Source organism: Nomascus leucogenys, chromosome 5, assembly GCF_006542625.1.
Source record: "Nomascus leucogenys isolate Asia chromosome 5, Asia_NLE_v1, whole genome shotgun sequence".
NCBI classification, from domain to species: domain Eukaryota; kingdom Metazoa; phylum Chordata; class Mammalia; order Primates; family Hylobatidae; genus Nomascus; species Nomascus leucogenys.
In genome coordinates, this window is record NC_044385.1 from 69,484,224 (window position 1) to 69,510,674 (window position 26,451).

Consider the following 26,451-nt stretch of genomic DNA (forward strand, 5'->3'; position numbering starts at 1 on the left):
AAGAGCTCCATCATCATGATTGGTTAAGGTGAAGGGAATACACAGAGAGAATGTGGAATTAATTAATTCCCAAACCAATTCCCTGTTGCATTTAAGCTAAGCTTGTTTTTACTTTTAGCCACCGAATAAATATTTATGTTACATGTATGCATCACATGCCTACTATATGCCAAGGAGTTCTAAGTTTTTAAGGGTATGGCATCCAAAGTGATCAGAAGTGCAAGCTTACCCAGGCACCAGCAAGCAATTCTTATAAAAGGTCTAAAAGAAAGAAATATGAGAAGATGAAGCTGGAGAATTAGGTAGATCATGGTAAGAAGTGTAGATTTTAGCTGGGAGGCTTAACAAGTGAAGAGTTTTCAGTTCTGCATTTTAGGACATTGGTTTGGAGGCAAATGAAACTGGAGTCAGCCTACTGCAAAAGTGTATCCATTTTTGCCTTTTGATGATGACAGTCAAAACCCAAAATCAATGGTATGCAGAGTGCAAACAGCATTTAAGAGGTGGAACTAAAAAAAAAAATCTGGTGACCTGGTGGCTGATGAAAAAATATTGAGAACAAGTAGGTGGCTCAGTGAACAGGAAAATGGAGAAAGAAGCTAGTCTGGGAGAAGACTGTGTGTTCAGTTTTGGAAATGTTCAACTTAAGGTTTCTATACCATCTTGTCAAAATATTTTGGAGGAAGTAGGATGTGCACGTTTCTGAACTCAGAAGCACGGCTCTGACAGCTCTTTTTATGGGGCCTTTCTCTGGTTTTGTTTGCAGCAGGAAATCTTGATGTTTTCTTGTGGGACAAAGAACAGGCTTGCTTACACTTGATATAAAAAAGGTAGATTCCCAAGCTCAGTGTTTCTATCTTGTAACACAAACCACTGCATGTGCTGGCATCCTTCTGGACCCCTCTACGGAGATGCTCAGGTTATAAGATCCATGACAGTAAGTCTGGTGAAGCCAAAATTCTTCTGGGAACAGTCTCTCAATTGGATTTCACATTCTCTACACAGGACATTCCAACTTATCTTTTTAGTAATTGGGGAACACATATTATAGGGACATTGAATCATAAATTATGCATGGTTTTGCTCCTTTCGTAAAAAGTTCATGGTCCTTATTACGCTCTCCACCCCAAATCTCTAGAGAATAGAAAGGACCTTATCAGAATGGGAAAGTTTTATCATTAGAAACATAAAGTTATAAAGACCCTTTATCCTTTTATCACTTTAAAATCCTTTAGCCTGATAGATGCAACATGCCCAGAAGAATGATGAGTCTACCAGATATTCCAGAAAAGAGGTTCCAGATGCCTAGCAATTACTAAGTAGAAGTGAGTGAGCAGGGATGGGGTGGGAGGTGAGGAAGGTTACTAAGTACAAATTGTTAGTGGTATACAGAGTACACAGTGGGAAGGGAACATTAGGATGGAGATCAAGAGTTTCCTCCCAGTGAAATTTATTGGATTATGAAGTAGTCTCCCAAAGGAAGTGGCAAGAACACAGCAAAAGCACACCAGACTAGAAAATGCACTGCAGGTAACAATTCTGCACTTGACATGAGATTGGAGATTACCTAATAAATCTTTTCTCAGTCTACCTTTTAACTCTAATTAATTTCTGTGATACTTAGAAGGAATCATTAAAGGGCTGGAGAAGAGGTTTTCAATAACTGGAAACTAGATATCACAGACTTTTTAAAAGACTTCTTAAAGAGTTAGCTACTTGAAGGTAGAAATTTCCCTTCTAAGAGTCCTCATCACTTACTTTGAGAAATGATCAAAGTAACTTATCATTTAGAGGAGCTCTTTTTCAATAGTTTATTGAGCTAGAATCGTGCTTTGTTATTTTGTTTTTGTTTCTCCCCACCTACCCAAGCCCCTAAGGACCAAGAAAATGGCTCCCCCAGCTTATAAAATCCTTCTGCTACTGCTTTCACTTAATCATTCCTGTGGTTTCCTTACCTTTAGGGCTGTTTTCTTTCTGTTGCAAAGCTTCTTGAATACATGTTGTCCACCTGTGTCTACTGCCTCATCATCTGAAATCTCAGCTTTTTCATCAGTCACTCCAACAAATCTACTCTGAGATATTTCCAGTGACCCTCTTCTTGCCAAATGATTTTTGGGCTTACTCCTATCAAACTAGCCTATCTTCTTTCTATGCTATGTCCAGAAATGCTCGTAGAAAGCTCTCTCCTCCTTTCCTTGCCACTTCCTACTTACATTTTACACACAGCACAAGTCCCGTATCTCCCAGAGGCATCTGTTTCAGGCCACTTGCAAGGCTTCCTTATCTGCACACATTTCCTACGCCACTTATATGGCAGTTCATCACTTATACGTCACATTTCACCTGTTTGTTTCCTCCGCAAAACCACTGCCTTCTTTAGACAGTGATCACATCTAAGCAAGTGAGGCAGAATGGCCGAACGGAAGCTCTGTTCTAAATCTGTCACATTATTTACATACTAGATAACTTTAGGCAGGGCATTTCTCTAAGCCTTAATTTTCTTTAATGAAAAACATGGATAATATCCTATGCCTCTTCCCGATGGTTGCTGTGAGGACCAAATATAAGTGAGACAGTGCTTTCAAAAACTATAAATTTCTAGGAATATATTATGGCATCATTATTACAACCATTACTCACTTTTATGATTCACAGGATTGATTGGATATGGAACAAGTGTTAATATATACTTGGGGTACTGAATCCATGCAATAATTTTGTATAAGACTTTGACTACAATTATATAAAAATATTTATGCAAAAATGATAACTGTGGTTGTGTTCAAATAGTGGATATTTTCTATTTTCTCTATTTTTCTGTCAGTATTGTTATTATCCTTATAATTAAAGAAAGAAAAAGAAACCAATGATATACAGTTGTTGTTTTGAAGAGCTATATGTAAAGATAGCCAGTTGCTGAATACTTAAGTGACATACTGAGTGACACCACCCACCCCCTAAACAGAGAAACCACCGCCATGTGACTTCCCCATGACCCTCCAAGGGCTGGTGGCCTCCATAGCTGCTAGTGCAAGGTGAGTGGGACAGTCGACAAGATCTATGTGGTAAAGATTCTCTATGTCACCCCGGACTCTGCCAGCAGCATACCACAAGGCTCGTTTTCCTTCCCTGCCCGCTTGTTCCATGGCCTTCTTGTGCTGTTGGCTCAGTTCTGCTAATTGCTCATAGGCCCTACTCTTAAACATCACACTCCATGAAATCTGGGGCCCTATAGATAATTCTCAAGATGTCTATCAGCTACATTCTTATCCTTTACTCACATTTTGCAAAGTATCAAAAGCAATCCATCAAATGATGTGCCAGTTGCTAATAACCTTCAAATTATTCCTTATATGATTAGAACTGTGGTTGGGGGAGGATGGAGAATGGAGATTCCCCTCACACTTTCCTTTACGAGCCAGAGATTAGCACATAGCAGGTGCCCAGTGGCTGATAAATGAAAGAATGAGCCACAAACAATGGCCTGGAATATTGAAAACATGATGATTTGGACAAAGAAGACACTGGTTCTATTTGCCACTGGCCTGCCGTGTTTCTTTGTTTCATTTTTGTTGTTTGTACAAAGACAGGATTGAAGTGGATGACCTCCACAGTGTCTTCCTGCTCCCTGATTCTATGCCTGCTCTGTGCCCTTTTCCCTGTCTTGGACCTTCCCTTCACATTCAGGTAGCCAGCTTGGTACAGACCATATAAACTTATGCTTTATTTCTGATGCCAATAAGAATTAGAGAGGAAAGAGGAAGCAGAGTGAGAAAAACAATAGAAAACCAAATGGATGAGGAAAGGATTGATGAGCATGAGTGACTAAGCTTTAGAATTTTTTATGGTTTCTTATGGGAACATAAGAATGCATCCATCCCCAAAGAGTGAGCAGGAACTCAGGAATTTCCTGTGGGGCAGCAATCCCAAGGCCTTGCTGATCTAATCAGTTGTGAAATCTTGGCACTGCCCATCCTGAGGGTCGTGGGTTCTCACCACATCTGCCCTTTCCCAGCAGCCTTTGATGGTCAAGGTCTGTATAAGGGAAGCCTCAGAGGCCCAATAATTTTCAGCATCAGAGAGACAATCTGAAAGCAGATGTGTGGGGCTCCAAGATGCAGTGATTCATCATGATGTGACCATATTTTACATTCTGAGATGTTCCACCTCATTGGGGTTCAATTGCTGGATCGGGAGCACATACATTATGTTTTTAGACAACTCCAAGAACAGTGTTTTCTAAGATTTCCAATCGCAAAGATTAAAATAGGTGAGAACTAGCTATGGGTCACACGAAGGACCCTTTAAAGAAAGATGAAAACTCAGTGTAGTTTAGTGCCAGAGATATCCAGATACAGCATTTATCTTGGTGGCCTTTTTTCTAGGTCATCTTTGGTTACATTTATTTAACAAACATCTGTACAGTACTTACTGTATGCAGGAAGTGTTATAAGCACTTGACAAATATAAACTCAATTGTCATAAGTGCTCTTCAAAGTCAGGCTATTACATTCTCAATTTACAGGTTAAGAAAATGAGGAATAATGAGGCTAATGACTTGCCCAAGGTCACAAAACTAGTAAGAAGCAGACTCAGGATCTGAACCAATGCTGTCTCGCTCCAGAGTCCTAACCACTACACTAGGTTGCTGGTTGCGTCGATATTGAGTGCCTGTGGAGCTCTGTGACCAAATCCCTCCTGAGGGCTGCCTATAGTCCTAGCTCCCTCAGGAGCCAGCAAGGCTCCAGGCAGGCCTGGTGAGCTGTGGTTCTTGCACAAACATGAAAGGAAAGGGGAGCAGGGAGGAAGCAACCCAGGGGCTGGCTGAGGAGCAGCATTAGCAGGGACTGAGGGGGCTGGCTGGCTGCTGCTGTTTGCTGGTGACGGACTTCTTTAATGTGACTTTTAACCACAGTCTGTGCAACGGTGGGGGGGGTGGATTTCAAAGGCAGAGTGCTGGGGTCAATGAAGAAGAAGAGGTGGGACACATGTTTTCTTGATTTGAAGGATGTGGGTAGGGGAAGGCCAAGGTCAAAGCAGCACTCCAAAAGACTATGGTTGGGCCACATGAAGGATTGGCTGGGCAGGTGGAGAGGCTCAGGTAAGGAGGCCCCCAGTGCTTCTCTAGCCACACCCCAAGGATGTGGCAATAAGGTGGAACCACAGAGGTGACAGAAGAGAGAGAAAAGGTGGATACAGAAGCCATTCTGAAGGAATGGAAAGAAGACATTCTGAAGGAAGAATGGAAAGATTCTATGTGTGAAGCAGAGAGGGGCGAGTTAAAATCATTTAAACAAGTCAAGTCTACACAGCTAGCAGAATATTGATACCAGAATCAGAGATCACGAAGATTAGAAGTATTGCCTCTAGGCTGGGCACGGTGGCTTGCACCTGTAATCCCAGCACTTTGGGAGGCCAAGGCAAGTGGATCACTTGATGTCAGGAGTTTGAGACCAGCCTGACCAATATGGTGAAACCCCGTCTCTACTAAAAATATAAAAATTAGCCAGGCATGGCAGCATGCGCCTGTAATCCCAGCTACTTGGAGGCTGAGGCAGAATTGATTGAACCCGGGAGGCGGAGGTTGCCGTGAGCCGAGATCACGCTACTGCACTCCAGCCTGGCCAACAGAGTGAGACTCCGTCTCAAAAAAATAAATAAATACATAAATAAAAAAGTATTGCCTCTTCTAATATTTTAAAATATTGGAGCTGAGGTCTTAGAAAGGCAGCTGGAAATAGGGAAGATGAGGGTGATGGGCTCTCACTACCTGTGCCCTTTCCCAGCAGCCTTCCATGGTCAAGGTCTGCACAATGGAAGCCTCAGGAGATTTTTCATGGTAGTACTTCAGGCTGTGAAGGGCATGGACTTGAGTAGCTATAGCAGTGTGAGTTACATTTTCTATATACTGAAGAGAAACAGCTATTTTTGAGATCAAGTGTATTTTTTCATTTGGTTATATCTACAGTGGCATTCAGGCTGGGAATACCCCTTTCCAGCCTCTCTCTTGCATGGTCCCAGTGCACCTGTTGTCCCCACAGAAGTAGCAACCGTGCTGCTTTTCACCCTCAAAGACATCTGTTTGAATTTTATGTGATGACTCTACCTGTAATCTCTACAGAGCAACAGTGTCCTCAGTACCTGGCACAGTGCTCTGTACACAGATGCAACCGATATTTTTAAAAGAAAAAATATAAATAGTAGACGCTCTAATATTACACGAAATGAATTTGTTACTGCATAGAGAGGCCATACCTCATGGGTGAAAATGTCCGGCCATCATAAGGGTTTGGTCAGTACCCTAGGCCTGGAGTCAGCTAGAAGTCTATGAGGAATATATATGTATAGCGGATAGTGAAAAAAACTATGCAATCACTTTGGATATTTTACAGCCTTTTGGTCCCTAAATGCATTTATTGTAGTATCATTTTAAAATAACACAATTTAATCTCATAGACTGAAGGAGGTAAGGAAGTTAATTTTTCATTTGTATCTATTATTAATTCTTTCAATGTTCTAAGTATTAACTTTTAATTTTTTTGGAGACCAAACCATAAAAGCTTATAACCTTTTTCCTTTCCTTTCTTTTCCAAAATGTAAGACATGTTTTCTAGCTGACTTTCTTAGTAATAACCTTTGTTTTCTCATTACAAATAAAAATATGTATTCACTGTAGAAAATAGACAAAGTAAAGATTAAAAATTAACTGAAATTCTACTACTGGGATATAAATGCTATTAACATTCAGATATTTGCCTTTTATTGTTTATATATAACCCCCTCCCACATATATATAACATATATGTGTTTGCGTATATACATGTATGTATATATTGTTGTTTAATTCTTATTTGAAAAATAGGATTATGATACATATATAGCCCCCAAATAGAATATTCTACATAAAGAACACAGACTTTGATAGGAAAGGATCATTTCAATTTCTTAATGTTTCCCATTAAATACTAAGAGGATCACTGCTGCCTGGATCTTAACTTAATAATGACTATCACAGTTCACACCATGCTTAAATTGTGGTCTCAAGCTGGTAATTAAATGACTTTCTTTTGGTCTAGTTTTGTGACAGCCATGTTAAACAAAACTGATCTAAAAATGAGAAAAAAAATCCCTTTGTATCCAGTAACCCCATTCATTAAACTGTTAAGTTGTAGTATTTTATTTTTAGTTTTACTATATGCCACTGTAGACATAACCAAATGAAAAAATACACTTGATCTCAAAAATAGCTGTGTCTTTCTCTTCAGTATGTAGAAAATGTAACTCACACTGCTATAGCTACTCAAGTCCATGCCCTTCACAGCCTGAAAAAGTACTAACATGAAACATCTCCTCAACCAACAAAAATAGAGCAGCAAACAGAAGAAACTAAAGTGAAATACTGTTTTAAAAATGTATGTATGTGCATCCAGAATTAGTTGGTTTGATTTATCTTGTATGATACTAACTCTAATGCTGGTAAAGATTAATTGTATTATGGTGCTCTTGGCATGTTATTTTCTCAGTCCATTTCTCAGTATGACATTTCTTATTTTTCTCTGCTACAAAGCACCCACTATCATAATTTTCACCTGCTGAGTTTATGTTACTAATAGTAATGTTGAAATTTAGAGGGTTTTTTGACCTTTATAGTGGTAAATTAGCTCATAAAAATAGATGGGACACAATCTGATAAATGAGAAAGAGAAAGATTTGATTATTATTAAAGTAAAATCAAATTTTACAAGGTTTTCCTGGCATACTGTGAGATCTTAGTAAACATTGAGTATCTTCCTTCTCTCATACCCCCAAATTGAATTCTCTCTATTCACCGCTGCCTTGCATATGCCACATATGAGAACTATTCCAAGAACCAAGTGTTCCTGATTGCTTCTGCATGGTGCACTGGAGATCCTCTGATTATAAACCAAATAATACAAATAATAGTGGTGATAATAATACTCACAGCCTTTACTGAGTGCTTGGTAGATGACAGGTGCTGGTCTCTTACTATCTCCATTTTACAGATTAAACACTGAGGCACAAGTATGCCTCACTGTTTAATCTGTAAAGTGGAGATAATAATAGTAAGTAGCTTCCTTAAGTTCACACACCTGGAAGTTAGTGGCATCATGACTGGGCCCCAGGCAGTCATACCCCAGGGCCTTTAGTCCATGCTGCCTTCTGTCTGAATGACCTCTCAGGAAACTATAGCTTCTCCACTTGGTTCAAGCCCTTGACCCCACCTCAAGTCTGTTCCTTACTGAGAAGCCTGCAGTCAGTCTTGAGTGAGTTCCCTTTTCAGTTGTGTGCCCTCTCTTCATTGGGCCATGTGCTCCTGGAGGACAGTGACTGCTCTGTGATCCAACACGCTCCCAACAGGCGGCATTGTGCCTGTCATGTGGACTTGGATGGACCTTGTTACAAGTGGCTAGTTATGGGTCCACTGATCTTTTTTGCGTATTATCTAAATCAATGTGATTCCTTAAGAACCAGAGTCTCACAATTACTAATGATGTATTTTCTTTTGGGGGTTGAATGGCAGCAAATTTAAACATTTGGATTAAATGATGTATCTGTACACCTCAGTTCAGTATAATTTGATTGGAATTTATTGAGCCTCCTCCTCTTTTCATTTATTGGGTACCTACAATAAGGGTACATTTTGTGTTAAGATGACAAGATTCAAAGATGAATAATAGTGGTTCCTGCTATCAAAGAATGTAGGAGTCTAGAGGGCAGCCAGCTTTGTAAAATGTATTAAAATACAGTATGATATAAGCCATGTAAAATATATTAAACAGAGTGTAATATAAGCCATGAAAAAGGAAGAGCCAGGGTGCTGGGGAAGCCCAGAGTGGCACCTAGCCTGTCCTGGGGTGGACAGTCTGTGGAAAAGTATGGTCCGCAGACTGGTGACACTGGCATTATCTGGGAGCTTACTAGAAATGCAAATTCTCAGTCCCCAGCTTGGACCTGCCCAGTGGAAAAGTCTAGGGTGGAATCCAGAAATCTGTGTTTTAAAAAGCTATCTTTGATTCGATTGCTTATTAAAGTTTGAGAAGTATAGCCTCAGAAAACATAAGACTCACAGGCACAATAATTAGACAAGAAAACATATATCTAATTAAAACCTGTAAAATAAGAAAGTTGGATGATGTGATCTCTACCACTTCAGTTTTAACTGTCAGTCCACGAGACTTTTATACACATCTTAAAGTTAACTGGAGTGATGTGTGTTTACCTGCAAGATCACCTGCAGATAATATGCAGAAGGAAGATTTGTACTTCTCACCTAACCATTCCAAACAGATTCACAAGCTGACTGAGGCTGCTGCACTTCCATCAATGCAATCATCAATCGATGAGTATTAGTAATGTACCTACCTGCATAGGCTCATTACTGTGTTAGGTTCTGCAAGGAATACACACAAATTCTCCACTTTAAGGAACATTATCTTAGTTGGGGAGATAAGCCTGTCAGAAGTGGGTTGTTCAAGATGGTTGGAATGATGATAAATTGTAGGAATCGGGAGAAGATGGTGATTGATTTGGACTGATTTTAGGGTAAGGACCTAAGAAACAGGAATTGAGGTAGGCTTAAAAACAGGCAGAATCTGCATTGCAGACAAAAAGGGCGATAAGATAAATGGAGAAGCTGAGTTATCAGTACAAAATCTAATTATTTGGAATTTTTAATGAATGGTGCACCAAGCTGAATTTGACCTGTTGACTCAAGCCATTTATTCAGGAAATCAGGCGAACACTTTTTCTGAATACCAGGCTGATAGTTATTCTGTTTTTACCAAGGGGACTAGTTTGAATACTGTCATATAAAATGGTCAAGAATGATATATATGCTTACAGCTGTGAGACTTATATGTTATCCAAATATGTGTGTGTGATTGTGCATGTGTGTAGTGAGGGGGCCAGAGAATTATACTGACACAGGTATTGGGGCTTGATATAGATTGTACTTGCATACTGTTCCCGTAGTTTCAAGTCATCTTCCTAAAAGTTGGCATGGAAAGAAATTGCCTTTGCAAATTAGATTCTGCAAGTCTCATAAACATAAGTAGCTCACCAGCATACACTGAACAGTCTGGAAATTGTCCAGACAGAGAAAGCCACTCTGTAATCTCACAGAGAGGCTGACAGAACAATAGAAACGACGTGTTACTGATCATCACAAGTCTCCCCTGCAAGGACAGTTTCAAGCTGGGAAAGCTGAGACTTTGAGGTTTTTCCTGGAAAAAAAAATTAATAGATTTCTACTCTATTAAGTGTTCCAAGCCCGGCTGAATGTTTTCAGGGGAACCTAGAGTTTTCAGAGAATGGCCTCCATATACCTGGCAAGGGGCTGCTGCCCAGAGAGGGTGACACGGAAAGACTTCCCTGGCTCTGATGTCTGCACAGCTAAGAAATGCAGTCTTTTTTTTTTTCTTCTTCAGGAAACTCTTGCTATCTTTCGATAAAAACATAATTTAAAACTGTAACAAAACATGTGAATGCCTTTTCCTTTGGGCAACAGCTTTCCTTCCAAATTAAACTTTTGCTCTGCCTCAATTAGGAACACGTGGAGGAGATGAACATTGAGGTGCAGTTTGCTGAATTTGTGAAACCCTAGGTTAGATTTAAAGCCACCAGTGTGGGGTTCATAGTCTTGGAGGTTTGATTTAAATGCCCAGTTATAGCTGGCTACAAACAGGATGTCAGGTCCCCCTGGGCATGGTGGCAGGTCAGTAAGGAGGGAAGGTGTAGCTGCATTTGGTGGCCATGAACTCACAACTAGGGATAGTTCTCACTGTTAGGCCCCAGCAAGGGAAGTGGGGGTCTCCATCAGAGCTGGGAAGAGTTTTGAGGTTGGAAGGATTAGGACACATTCCAATTTGCTGCGGGAAATTTAAACATATTTATTGCCAAGTCCAATCTTTGCTTCCCCCAGGAAGACCACCAAACATGTTACTTATAGACTGACATTTGAGCTTTTTTGCTTCCAATTCAAGAGCCTTATTTTAGGATAAGCATTTCATTAAGTGTGGATATTTGTGCAACCGCAAACATACCTTTGATGCAAGCAAACTTCACAGCTAGAGTTGGCAGGGCAGTTGCATGATGGTGAAAACTGCTGCTCTGCCGCCTGCCACGGTCAATTTAGAAGGGCTGATGTGCAGAGCACCATGAAACCTGGGCAGCTCTTCCTGTTCCAGTCTTTCCCGCCTTTCTTCCCTTTTTTCTTCATTCTATCTTTGTACATACTTTTTTCCTTGTCATTTTCCTACATATTGCCTCAAAGAAATGCCATATCCCAGTGAGCTATGTGTCAATGAGATGGATGAGGTTGGAGATGAGCAGTGTGTGAAGAAATAGAGAATGACTGCCCTTTGCAGCACTGCAGAACCATCCTGGGAGAGCTGGAGAGTACCAGGCAAGGAATCCTTGCCGAAGACCAGTGTCAAGGATGGAGTCAGACCAGCACTGGCTGGTGCATTTCACAACTCTCCCCTTCCTGGTCTCACATGCGGTTAGCAGAAATGAAGTGATGTGGAAATCACTATGGAATATTTAATAATCTAAATCATAAAAACAAATATCTGGGAAGCCCTGTGGCTCCTGAGTAGCATACAGAACTAAGAGGAAGGGGAGTTCACCTGCTGGTTCATCCTTGCTCCTGGCTGTTTTTATACCACTAATCCTGGTGCCTTGTCCCCTCACCTGCTGTCTTCATGAGGCACTAGGGTAATCTTCTGCTTCTGTCCACCTTTTGGGCTCCCGACTCTTTCCACAGATGCTACTGAATGTTCCTCCTGTTCCTTGTTGCTCAGGGTATCAGGCAGTGCTAAGCCATACCTCTTGTGACGCAGGAATACTGTAATTGAGCCCTCTAGGTTCATTTGACTTTAAAATGATATTGCTTGCATGCAAGTCATGTCTGTATGTTTGTATATGCATCCCTTGTTGACGGTTTGGAGCTTACCTGAAACTTCTTGGCCATAAGTAGAAATAAATGCTTAATTTTGGGGTTGGGTTAGAACTCATTTTGTTAACTTTTAATTAATCACTCTTCTTAATCTCACATATTTTCTCGAGAGGATGGACAAGTCTCATTTGGGTAAGGGTGGCCATTAACCTTGGTCTGGGGTCCATACAGAGCATAGGCTCTAGAATCCCTAGGCCACAAAGAAGGTTCGGACATAGAGTTCACAGCACACGACCTCAAATAGCATATCTGAGTATTGTTCTTCTAAATTATTTATGTAGTATAAAAAATTTGCCTTTCTCTTCAAAATGCAAATATTATTGAGGTTATTTCCTCTCCTGTTGAGGAACTCAGTATCTTCTCTATGTGGTAATATCTAGCCATTATTATGGGCTGTTTATTTCATTATTTACCAAGTAGGGGCTTAGCTTTAATTAAAAAAAATCAGTGAATCTTCCTCTGTTCCTAAATTCCAATCAAGTACAAAAGCTTCCCTATTTATAAATTGCTTTAAATGATAGCTGAATTAACCAATACATTGTCAATATCCACTGCCTATTATCCATGAGAACAAAAACAAGTAAGATTTTAAAGTCGCACAGCAGGGACTGATTAAAGAAATTAGAGTACATCTGTGGCACGAAATATTAGGCAGTCATTAAAAATCACAAAACAACTGATACCACAGAAGATACAAATTATCCTTAGAGTCTATTATGAATAACTATATACTAACAAATTGGAACACCTAGAAGAAATGGATAAATTCCTGGACACATATAATCTACCAAGATTGAACAAAACCTGAACATACCAATAACAAGTAATGAGATTGAAGCAGTAATAAAAAGTCTTACAAAGAAAAGTTCAGAACCTGATGGCTTCACTGCTGAATTCTACCATGTATTAAAAAAGAAGAACAAACAGTAATCCAACTGAAACTGTTAAACCACAGGCCTTTATAATATTCATGATAAACATAGATGCAAAAAATCCTCAACAAAATTCCAGCAAACCTAATTCAGCAACAAATTAAAAAGACCATTCACCATGACCAAGTGGAATTCATCCCAGAGATTCAAGGATGTTTTAACATATGCAGATTAATAAAGTGGTACATCACATTAACAGAACCAAGAATGGAAACCATATGATGATTTCATAGATGGTGAAAAAGCATTTGGGAAAATTCAACATCTCTTCATGATAAAAACTCTCAACAGACCAGGTATAGAAGGAACATACATCAAAATAATAAAGACAATATATGACAAACACAGTTAATATCATACAAGATAGGGAAAAATGGAATGTTTTCCCTCTAATATCTGGAAAAAGATGAGAATACCCATTTTACCACTTTTACTCAACATAATACTGGAAGTCTTAGCCAGAGCAATTAGGCAAGTGAAAGAAAGAGCATCCAAATCGGATGGAAAAAGCCAAATTAGCCTTGTTCACAGATGACATGATCTTATATTTAGAAAACCCTAATGACTCCGCCAAAAAACTGGTAGAACTGATGAATTCAGTAAAGCTGCAGGATACAAAATCAATGTACAGAAATCAGTAGTATTTATATATGCCAACAGCAAACAATCTGAAAAAGAAATCAAGAAAACTCATTTACAATAGCTAAAAAAATGTAAAATGCCTAGGAATAAGTTTAAGTGAAAAAGTAAAAGATCTCTACAAGGACAATTATGAAATACTGATGAAGAAATTGAGGATTACACAAAAAAATGGGAAGATATTCCATGCCCATGGATTGGAAGAACTGATATTATTAAAAAGGTCAATACTACCCTAGCAATTTAGAGATTCAATGCAATCGCTATCAAGATACCAGTGACATTCTTCATAGAAACAGAAAAAAGTCCTAAAATTTATATGAAACCACAGAAGATCCCAAATAGCCAATGCAGTCCTGAGCAAAAAGAACAAAGCTGGAGGCATCACACTACCTGACTTCAAAATATACTATGAAGCCACAGTAACCAAAACAGCATGCTACTAGCATAAAAACAAACACATAAGACTGTTAAGAGTAGAGAACCTAGAAATAAATCCATGCATTTATAGCCAACTGATTTTCAACAAAGGTGTCAAAAACATAGATTGGGGAAAGGACAGTCTTTTCAATAGTGGTGCTAGGAAAACAGTATGCAGAAGAATGAAACTAGACCCCTATCTCTCACCATGTACGAAAATCAAGTCAAAATGGATTAAATATGTAAATGTAAGACCCAAAAGTATGAAACTACTAGAAGAAAACATTGGGGAAATGCTCCAGGACACTGGTCTGCGCAAAGATTTTTTGAGAAAAACCTCAAAAGCACAGGCAGCAGAAGCAAAAATAGACAAATGGAATTACATTAAGCTAAAAAGTATTTGCACAGCAAGGGAAACAATCAACAAACTGAAGAGACAACCTACAGAATGGGAGAAAATATTTGCAAACTCTCCATCTGATAAGTGATTAACAACCGTAATATAAGGAATTAAAACATAAGGAACTCAATAGCAAAAAGACAAATAATCTGATTAAAAATAGGAAAAATATCTGAATAGACATTTCTTAAAAGAGGACATACAAATGGCCAACAGTTATATGAAAAAAAAAAAAGATGAACATCAGTAATCATCAGAGAAATGCAAATCAAAACCACAGTGAGACATCATCTCACCTCAGTTAAAATGGCTTTTATCAAAAAGACAAAAAATAATGGATGGCGGTAAGGATTTGAAGAAAGGGGATCCCTAGTATGCTGTTAGTGGGAATGTAAATTAGTACAGCTGTTGTAGAAAACAGTATGGAGGTTCTTCGGAAAAGTAAAATTCGAGCTACCATATGATCCGGCAATCCCGTTACTGGGTATATATTCAAAAGAAAGAAAATCAATACACCAAAGAGATATATTGATATATTGCAGTACTATTCACAATAGTCAAAATAAAGAACCTAGTGTCCATCATCAGATGAATGGATAAAGAAACTGTGGTATGTATATACACAATGGAATACTATTTAGCCATACAGAGAATGGAATCCTGTCATTTGCAGCAACATGAATGAAACTGGAGGTGATTACGTAAAGTGAAATAACCCAGACACAAGGAAAGTTAAACACCATGTGTTCTCACTCGTATGGGGGAGCTAAAAAAGTAGATCTCATGAAGATGGAGAGTAGATTGGTTGCCAGAGTCCAGGCAGGGTTAGGGTTAGGGATGAAGAGAGGTTGATTATTGGGTACAAGAATACACTTAGAGAGAATAGAGTTTGATAGTTCAGTAGGTTGACAAGAGTTAACAGTAATCTATTGTATATTTCAACATAGCTATAAGAGAAGAATTTGAGTGTTCACAGAATAATGAAAAGTGTTTAAGGCAATGGATATCCAATTGTCCTGATTTGATCATTATACATTATATGAATATATGAAAATATCACAGGTACCTGAAAATACGTACATCTATTATGCACTGATAAAATACATTTTAAAAACCTATTTAATAACATGGGCAAATGCTCATTATTGATAAAGAAAAATGTAGGTTGTAAAATTGTCCACGATATGCTATAAATTTGATAAAAATGTATATACATGCACATAAACAAAGATAATGGAAATAGAAAGAAGTGGAAACTAATTTGTGAGTGGTGAGATGGCAAATGGTTATCTTTTTATTTTTTTCTGCATTTCTACATTTTCCACAAAAAGAAAATGGTACTTAGGGATAACAGTATTTATGTATATTTATATGTATGTATATTGGCTCTATAAAAGTTACCAATCTCCATTCAAAACAATTGCTTTTGCATTTATCTCTGGTAGGATTTTCATGAACCTTTCTGGGGAAGGACATTCTGTCTCCAAAATGGGTAACTTTTGTTCAGATCTTGGTTTTATCTATACAGGTATCCATGTCTATGTCAGACCATTTCACACAGCACTGAAATTTGTTTCCTTTTGCCTGATTTTCTCTAACCTGGCCTGGAGGAAGAAGGTATTTTCACTTCTCTAAACTCAATCTGTCAGCTTTATTAAACCTGCTAATCCTGTTACATGCTCCAAATTCACTAATGACCAAGCAGGTACCACCAACTCTGGCCCTTATAAAAAGGACAAACTTCTAGCCCCAGCCTCCAGTAGTGGAAACATTGTCAGTTGGCATTGAGGTGTCTGGGAAGGAAACTTCTCTGAGCCTTGACTGGATACAAGAACACTCACCATGAGCCAGCTTCTGTCTGTTTTTGACAGGAGTTCCCTCTCTAATCCTTCCTTGGAGCTCTGTACATGCTGGGATGGGGGTGTCCTTACAACGTCCCTTTGCAATCATTGACCTTTTCAAGGGTGCTGGGTTGGGACATGTGTGGATTTTTTCAGATGGAACTATGGGTTTCACAGTGAATTGCAGCACATGCAGTTAATTCACAGCAGAAAATGTGGTGAAACAGCTGGAAGAAGGCAGCTGCATAGGGGCAGGAGTTGTAGAGGGAGAGTAGGGTTAGAGGTGGGGAAGGAAACATTGGCAGGAGAAAAGCAATAATGTTACAGGGCTATAACTGGGGGAGAAGAGCAAGTTCTGGGTATGAGCATTTAATATGTGGACAGGGTAATATATTCAATAGGGTAAAGGAAATATTAGTCCATGAAAAGTCCACCTTCTTGACTTCAGGCATCTGCAGAGCAAAGGTGACCTCAGACATCTACAGATATGGGCCCATCCCTCTCTAAAGGGAAGACAAAGTGGCTCCTGATTTTCCAGTTGAGCTTTTTTGAAGGCCGTAAAGTTCTCTGTACCACTCATTGTGCCCCACTCCTGCTAGCCTCTCCTCCCAAGCCTACCATGGAGCCAGTCCTTCCAAAAAAGGTCTCGTCTCCAGAGGATTGCTGGAAAAATACAAATAAATTACTTCAAGCTCATCATTTCCACTGTGATACTGACCTGCAGGCAGAGAATGAGTCCTGATGGAATGAAACAGGACTAGCAGGTTTTGGTAAGTGAAAGGCATGAGGACATGGAGTCAGCTCCATGTGGGGGCAGAAATCACACTTTATAACTCACCACAGGGTCTCCGAAACTTTGCCCAGTGCCCAGTGTGTCCAAGGCTGGGTAACAGCACTGTCTAACACATGCTGATCACATCAGCACCGCAAAGCAAGGCTCACAGTACCCTATGAGGTAGGTATGGTTATTACCTTCATTTTGGAGGTGAACAAAATGGAGGTGCGGGGGTTCAGTGTATGGCTCAGGGTCACTCAGATTGAAACTGGGCTGCTTCATGTCCAGATCTGTTCTTAACCTCTACACTCTGCTGCCTCCCTCAATGAATGTTCGTGGGTGTACCAAGTAGAAACTGATGTCAGGCTGTGTGGGGACACAAATGAGGTCTCTGTACAGGTCGAGGGCAGCAAGGAGGAAGGCTCGAAGGAGAAACATATGGAGCAGGATGCAAGAGCTGCGACACCTTTGGTCCCATGCTAGTGTTTGCTGGGCTTAGTCCTGGTGGGTCTGGGCTCATTTTCCTTTTTTTTTTTTTTCCTTTGAGACTGAGTCTTGCTGTAGCCCAGGCTGGAGTGCAGTGGTACGATCTCGGCTCACTGCTACCTCTGCCTCGTGGGTCCCGGTTCAAGCAATTCTCCTACCTCAGCCTCCCGAGTAGCTGGGACTTACAGGCACGTGCCATCATGCCCAGCTAATTTTTGTATTTTTAGTAGAGACAGGGTTTCACCATGTTGGCCAGGCTGATCTTAAACTCCTGACCTCATGATCCACCTGCCTCGGCCTCCCAAAGTGCTGGGATTACAGGTGTGAGCCACCGTGCCTGGCCTCATTTTCCTTTAGATAGAGCTGTGGTGTGAAACCTTGTATCTGTCCCTTTCTGTTTTATCTGCTCCTCTCCCAGTTCAAGATCGGGGCCCCTAAGACCAGGCAACAAGTTCTGGGAAGAAAGAATCCAGCCTGAGTTGTTTTTTACCTTTAGAAGATATGGTCCCATTCTTTCATAGAGGCTTTTTCTTTTTTGCCTCGTTTGGTACATCAGTATGTATGCTTTCTCACACCTCCCTGCCTAAAGGGTGGAAGCTACACTCAGAAACTGAGCAGAGGACTCAGCAAGTGCAGAGGTGCCCTCACATACATCACTAAAATACATGGTTAACGATAGCCTTCTGCTGTGCTGTACTAAACTTGAAGAATGTTCTTTGCACATATCTCTTCCATACACTTCTAACGTCTTTACTCTGACAGATTTAAAGACAGCTCCGAGGATTTACTTTCTTAAGGAGGTGATGTGAAAAACTGAAAAGTCTTTTTTCTTTTGTGTTTTTGTTTTATTGGTGGATGGGAAGGGTGTTCTGTTTGACAGTGGCAACCTTCAGCATCACCAATTAAACATCTTTACAAATTGCACATGATTTCTTTAACCCCAGTGTGGGAGTGTGAATTGAGCAAATAGAGGAATGTGAGGTAGCAACTTTTCTATAACAGAAACAGGGATGGGAGGAGAGAAAATTCATGGGAAGCTTTTAGATCAAATTGCTTTAAACATTGCTGGCTGAAGCTGTCACTGTATTTCATTCCTCCTACCTGATCCTACAGTTCTCCCTCCCCATCCTTCCCCTCCATCAGACACACACATGCAAGGATCATAGGTGGCGATCCTGCCGGGAGGAAGGTCATCAAAAAAGATGCAAGATAAGAACATTATATATATATATATATATTTACAATTTAAGATGTTGATTCTGTTATACATAATTACCAGGCACCAGGTTAGTTATTCAGCAGTCCTAGCAATGTGGAGATAGCTCAGAGACAGAGATGAAAAGAAAATTTATAGGTTTGCCTTTCAGGAAAGAAAATTGGGTCTGAAACAACTGAAATCCTTAAAGAAACTGGAATAAAGGTTAGTTTTAAATTTGGTTACACTTAAACGGTTGACTTGCCTATCTGTCGTTAATATATCCAGTTCCAAATACAAAGAGAAAACAACCAGCAGGCGTGAGCGTGAACTGCGCAAGTCCTCTTGGAGAACAAGGCCTTTGCAGTTGACTTCAGTTTCTGGCCCTAACAGTTTTAAATCTGCTTTCAGAAAACTTTTCTCCTGGGCATGCCTTCGCAGAAGAGCTTGTGATAAGGGGCAAGGGTTGGGCTTTTTAAGGGTGTATCTGTTTTCAGACCTCAAGCATGCTGGACAATGTGTTGGTCAGATCCTGGTGGTACACAGTAGAACGTAAAAACAACAGGAAAGTAATACTGACAGACCATAAGCTAGATGAGTCTTGAGACTAAGACAAATGAGGAAATTCAAGACTCTATATATCCTTTAGTGGATTCCTTCAGGACAACTAATAGATACTATAAGGGTGCAGCAGCCGCACCAGCATTCTGAATGCCAGGCAATTCCAGAAGTTTGAAGTTCCCTGTCAGACTCCACCACACAGCTATTAATATACAGAATCCCCCAGAAACAAATATGAGATGCAACCAAGATTTATGGATATGTTAATTACAGATTTATAATAGCAACAACAGGAAGTTAAATGCCTGACACACAGGCGTGTGGTTCAATTATTTCATATCTACATTATACAGCCATTAAAAATCATGTCTTTGAGGAACATTTGGTGACAAGAAAAATATTTATGATATAATGAAAAATCAAAAAGGTACAAAACTGAAGACAAGATGATAGTACTTATTTATTCATTTATTTATGGGCTTTTCCCTCTGGTCATATACGTGACTGGAAAAAACTAAAATAAAGTGTTAATGGTGGTTATCTCTGAGTAATGAAATACCAAGATTTTTTTTTTCCTTACCCCTATATTCTTTTCTTTCTATAATTTGCAAGCTTCGAACATACTTTTGTTTTTTACTTTTATAATAAAACATAGTGGTTTTAAAAAAACAATTGTCAGCTCTCACAAGAACACCCAGCTAAGTTGGCACCAGTCCACTGTATAATTGTTATTAATAAATGATAATGCATGAAATTCCTGCCCCCACATGTAAATAATTATAATGAAAAACAATTTATTTGTCTCAGACAATAGCCTTTGGGCCAGAGGCTTTAAACCTTGTGTTCTGCCTTAAAATTCATCCTGCCAAAAGTCCTGTCTGCTATATTAAATACTTTTTTATTTGTTGAGACAGGGTCTCACTCTGTCACCTACACTGGAGTGCAGCGGTGTGATCTCGGCTCACTGCAACCTCTGCCTCCTGGGCTCAAGTGATCCTCCTGATTCAGCCTCCCAAGTAGCTGGTACTGCAGGTGCGCCATGTTGCCCAGTCTGGTCTTGAACTCCTAGGCTCAAGAGATCCGCCCACCTCGGCCTCCCAAAGTGCTGGGAATACAGACATGAACCTTCACACCCAGCCTATATTAAATACTGTTGATGCATGAAGAGAGAATTAATACCTGTTGAGTTTGTACTCTAGGCTTGGTGTTAATGTACATGGTTTCATTTAACACACAAATGAGGAAGGCGAAGTTCAGAAATAACTTGCTTCAGTCACATGGCTACTCAGTGATCAAAGTGGATTCAAACCCTCTCAGTCGGGTTTGAAGGCCTCGTCTCTTTCGACCACCACAAGGCTGGTGGCAACTTCAGATGAGACGTAGACTTCATTTCAGGCATTTAAGAATAGATTTGCAAGGCCGGGCGTGGTGGCTCACGCTTGTAATCCCAGCACTTTGGGAGGCCGAAGCAGGCGGATCACGAGGTCAGGAGATCGAGACCACGGTGAAACCCCGTCTCTACTAAAAATACAAAAAATTAGCCGGGCGTGGTGATGGGCGCCTGTAGTCCCAGCTACTTGGAGAGGCTGAGGCAGGAGAATGGCGTGAACCCGGGAGGCGGAGCTTGCAGTGAGCTGAGACCGCGCCACTGCACTCCAGCCTGGGCGACAGAGCGAGACTCCGTCTCAAAAATAAAAAAAAAAAAAAAGAGATTTGCAAAATATGTTGCCAGTGCTCCTAATGTGAGGGCAAAATAATTGATGATTATTTCTTTTCTTTCACATACCCTAGTGGAGGTACTGGGGAAACTTCCAAAAGGAGACAAAGTTCAGACAGAAAAGAGGATGAGCGAGTAATCCACCAACTGGGAAACCCCTGATAAAACAGGCAGTGATTGTAAAGATTAGCCCAGCCCTCTGCCTAGGGAGGGAGGTGGCCACCCGCAGTGACTGGCAAGGACTGTCAGGCTCTGTTACTTCACAAATATCTCCCCCACCCCCTAGGTCAAGGTGCTGCTCTTCCTTTGTACTGGGTCAGAACCCCATCTCTCAACAGTCATTGCTTCGTGTTGATTACAAAGCCTACGTCATAGACTCTAGACAGGTATCTTAAAAAAGCTGAAAACTTTCCTGTAGAAGGGACAAAGACCTCGAAGATTATCTCACTTTACTTTTTCCATTGAATAATAAATGACTTTTAAAATTTTTCAAAAAGGGCCTATGGGCTAGATACTGTGTTAGTCCTGTCTTTACATGTATCATCTAATTCAATCAGCAGATCAATTTATAATCAAAACATCTTAGCTAGAACCTCACAATTACAAGTACTTCCACATACATTATTTCATTTGCTTCTCACAATAAGCCTTAAGGAAGGCAAGGTAGGAGTTATCCCCATTTTACAAACTAGGAAATTAAGGCCCACTGCCACTTCGTCTGGCTTACTCGAACAGACAGCAGCTTCCCTGGAAGCCAGGGAGGACTGGCCCTGTGTGGAATGGATATGAAGGTTTTGGTTGAGAATGTGGCAGCCATGTGTCCCTGGAAGACAGGGTGCTGAAGAAGGGTTTTAGGGTAAGGATGGGGGTCATGAATATCAGAGTGGAAAGATAAACTATGTCTCACAACATTGCCTATGGGGAGCTCTGTATGAATGGCTTCCTCCTCTGGCTTTCCACTTTCTCAATCCCGTTCACTCCCCAAAACCAAACCCAAGTCCCACAGATCCAGGAAACATTTCTTGATTATCTAGCACAAAGAAACCATACAGGTAACACCTGAAGGTTTTCCTAGGCCTTAGCTCATTACAATGTTATGACATGTTTTTGAGATAGGCTTTGCCATTCTTTTTACAAGTGAGAAAAAGGAAGCTCAGAGAGGTTATGTAACTTGTCAGGCTGACACATTTAATAAGCAGCAAAGTCTGGATTTCAAACTACATCACATCATAGCTGCCTCAACTTCCTGTACACTTATCATGTCCTGTATCTTGTCATGTGTTTCTTAATTCCTTAACTCAGTTATAAGTTCCCCCAGGGCAAACAACTAGTCTTATATTTCTTTGTAACCCCCATTTCTGTTCCCCTAGAACTTAGCCGAGCACTATGAGCACATAAGTCCTCAATAAACATCATATGTTAAATATCTGCTGGGTAGGAACAATAATGATTAAGTGGGATTTTTTTGATACTCTGAATATTAGGCTCTCTGTTGTATATAATTAAAACAAGAGTGAACAAGAAATATATAATTTCTCCTAGCTGTAGTGTAATCAGGCATTCATTATCGTGTCTAATTCTGTGTTCTGTGAAAAGAACTGCTTAGTAAGCATTTTCTTTGATGAGGATAATCAAATACATACAGATATCAGAGAGATTTAAAAAAGACAAAATCATCAAACATATGGAGAGGCAATGATCTACATGGTATAATATTCCACCTGAGACTAAAGAACTTTCAAGGCAAAAAGAATACTTTTTGACAATTGGATATTTAAGGAACACTAAGAGAGGAAGTCACGGTGTAACTGGGATCTTGTACCATCACACATTATTCTCTATCAAGAAGATGGATGAACTGTGCTACTGTTCTGGGTGAGGAACAGAGAAGGAGTACATTTCAAGGGCTACTCTGAGAGAAGGGGTTTGCTCTGAGACCTTTTCAGCATGTCGGTCATTTAGGTACCACCTTCGCTGGCAGGCAAACTTAATGAATATACATGTTATGCGCAACTGATTACCCTGTCAGGTCTCTTTCTATTTCCCTCCCAGTATATTGTCAGTTATAGTTTTGGAAATACAAAGAGCTCAAACAGACTCATTGAAATTAGAATTTTTGATGGTGGGGATTAGCTCACATACTTCTAAATTGACATTTGATAAACCAGGCTAAAAACAGCAGTGCCTGTCAATCACATTTTCTTGCCAAACCCTATATATTAATCTTAAGCTGCTGAGAGGCAGAGCTTCTGATTTCCTTTATGTGGTACATAAAGTGCTACATCCCCATATGTTCAACCAACATCAAGCAAGAAGAACAAATACCAGGTTTGTGGTACCTACATTTGAATCCTCATGGCTGTGGCCATTGGTCTCGACCAATTCCTTGGTACCTTTTAACTGCAAATTTTAAGGAAAAACAACACAAAACAAAAAAATGAATAAGCAAGCAAATCTCTTAAGTATATCATCTTGTTAACTGATTTATCTGAGGTTGCATTTTATAAAACTTCCAATGAGGTAAAACAGATGGAGTACATATTTCTAATGAGCCTTATTGGAGCCAGTTTGAGACCAATATTTTATGAAGTTTGATGCCTGGCAAAGAATAAATGGGTCTTGGTCATTATTTTTTAAATAATAAGATTAGAAAGCAGTTCCATAGGCATAAAATGTATAAAATTGGTTCTTAAGAATAATAAATGATTTCATTTCCTAGTTGGATTGCTATTAATTTAAACCCTGCAGTGTTTGCAAGTTGCCACCAGCAAAATGATGTTATATTAACGATTATTCGTGAATGATGCATTTTCAGCTGCTTTTAACATGCTACTGTGCTATTAGACAGGTCCTCGAGAATATATTTGAATGACTGACATCTCTGGAGGACTAAAGACGGTTGCTTCTTTGGTAGAGAAAGAGTTTGGATGACATCTCCTTGGCCGCTGAGGCATTAGAAGAAATGATATTTCTCTAATGAGATTTTTAACAGTGAACATTTGAAAACATTTCTCTTTCTCAGAGGCTTAGGAGTAATCAGTTATAAGGAGGTTTCAGGAAACCTTTAATTGTCATTTTATCCTATCCTGATGCAAAACAGACATTTAGAATCAGACGGCAAAGGAAGAGGGCGAGCTGGCTTGCAACTGTTTTGCCAGTATTTTTTCCTGACTAAGGAAAGCAGCATCTCCTCCATTATCTTTTTTTATGCCTAATACAAAGTATTCATGGTAGGAAAAAATACTTAAGATTTGAAAGAAAATCAATGCACATATACCACCAATGTGTTCGATTCAGAACATTGGTTCCTTCTGGCTACTTGTGCATATTAAAATGAAAACTTCTTTAGTTTTTTAAGGTCAGTCTTAAACTCCCAGCAAAAAAAAGCCCTATCCACTCTATGCCAAAGAAGGGGTTTTGCCAAAGGAATGGTAACATGAAGAAATTGAGGATCGGGTAGTTGATTATGGACCAAAGGCTCTTTGGCTCATTTCCATATCACTCCCACTTAAGAAAAAAGTCTGCCCACTGTTCTTTAGGGCAACATCATTGATGGTTCTACACACGACAGACACAGAGGAGCATGGGCAATGTATGGCATATATGACAAGGCAGAGGTGTGCCACAGTGATAGGAATACTGTCTCTTATCACAGGACACAAAATGACTTTTTAAAATCCCCTCACTCTTTTCCTAGCTGAGGGTTTCTTATTGTAGGTATCCGTCATCTTCCTCTTCATCAACTCCTCTGCTCATCCCACCTTAGGTCCTGTAGCTTGTGCTCCCATGAGTTCGAGTGGGGTTAGCTCAGAAGGTCTTGTTCTTTTTCAGCAGAAGTAAAGGACTATTTTGTGAATGTCTGTTCCACCTTTACGTGTTTACCAACATAAATGTGCCAGTTGCTCTCCTCCCTTTTAAATAAACTCCATTCTTCCCATTCCATGATGTCCTCTAACTCTGCCCTCGCTTTTTCTGCTCCTGTTTATTCCCCCCTCACTTCCTGTCTCCTGGCATTGTTCACTCCGCTGTGCTCCATTGCCAGAACCACGGAGGAAACCCCTCCCCGCTGCAGCCCGCCCCTCTCCTTCCTTGAGCTGCAGCTCCAGGACAGCTGCTGCTTTGTTCTTCTCTCTGCTCCCCGTTCTTCTCTCCTTCAGCTGCTACTCTCCCCCAGGTAGGGCTGAACATCCTGTCTGATGAAACCGAGGTTTGTGAACAAGCTCCAGAGGTAGGAAGCTATCCTCATTGTAAAGGAGATGAAAGGCAGGAGTCAGTGGGGCCTGGAGGGACCTAGAAAAGCTGCATCTTCGCAAATGGGAAGACTGAGAGCTTAGGGGTTAGCCTGGCCTTGCCTGGAGGGGCTGGGGCCTGAGGGTGGGAAAGGTCTGCCCTCAGGACCTATCCTTTCTTGTCAGGATGCCCAGCATGGGGCAATCCTGTGAATAGTAACCTGCCAAATCTGCAGAGCAGGGTGTATCTTTCCCTGCATGTGTCCATTTGTTTAGGCCACATCTATGTGGGCACTGAAACTGTTTACGCATAGAGTTAATCTACACAAATCCAAAGAAAGCCTCAAAGGCAGTGGTCAGTGGAGGTGAGAGGTGTCATCAGTGCACATCTGTGTGTGGGTGCAGGGACATGGAAAGAACCTGTACCCTGCATGGCCCCTTTTGCAAGAACCACCAAGGGGTAGCAGGTGAGGGGCTCTTGGACAAACAGCTTGGTAATGGCACCAGCACCCAAAAACATTTGGTGTCAGGCTTAAAGATTCTTGGTATCTTTGCTTGGAAAGAGCTATCCCATTTAAATTAATATTGCAGATTTAAAATTCTTCCTTCTCAATTGTATTTTCTAGGTCTTTAATGATTTTAGCTGTTTCGAATCTTCTTCACGTTCTCTTTTTTTAAAATAATGGAGAGTAAAGTGTGATGTTTCGCCCATTCCTGTGTGTGCTCTGCTCTTTAAAAATGCACGCCATAACAAGATATATCAATACTTTCAGCAAAACTCAGAATCTATTTTTATGACTAGGGTTTGGACTTCAAAATAAAGGATTTGAGTCATTTAGAGAAAAGAGAAATTCACCCCTCCCCACTCCAGTCAAAGCTATCTAAAAGAAAAAAAATCAGGGTGAGAGAGCAGAAAACAACAAAAGCTCAGAGCTATATCTGGTTGATTTGGAGCAAATTTGGACCAACTCAGTTCCACTTTGCTGGGAGTCTTTTCATCATATAACAGTGGAAAGCACAGTGATTTCAGGTCTCCTCAACTGCAGGTCACTGTGAATTCAGTCAACTAGATTTTTCATTTCAATCTATTATATCTGAAATCACACAGAGTCAGCCTCAGTACAAGTTACTGAATCTATATTCATCATATAAAGATAATTATTAGTTTTATAAAGCATTTTCTTCCAAAGCTATAAAGGTTTATAAACTAATATCTATACTTTTCTCTCACAAATCACTCATACCTTTGGGAGAAAATAACTAAAAAGATATTTTCTGG

The 26,451-nt window shown here is 40.1% G+C and overlaps 1 protein-coding gene across 3 annotated transcripts in view; it reads right to left on the reverse strand.

Annotated features, from left to right (window-relative positions):
• ENOX1 (ecto-NOX disulfide-thiol exchanger 1) overlaps positions 1-26,451 on the reverse strand; it is a 597,960-nt gene that overhangs the window by 32,769 nt on the left and 538,740 nt on the right. For all 3 annotated transcript variants that reach the window (XM_030813342.1, XM_030813340.1, XM_030813341.1), the window contains one exon: positions 23,287-23,343. In XM_030813342.1, the coding sequence (XP_030669202.1) occupies positions 23,287-23,343 (57 nt within the window). The remainder of the gene's footprint in view (positions 1-23,286; positions 23,344-26,451) is intronic.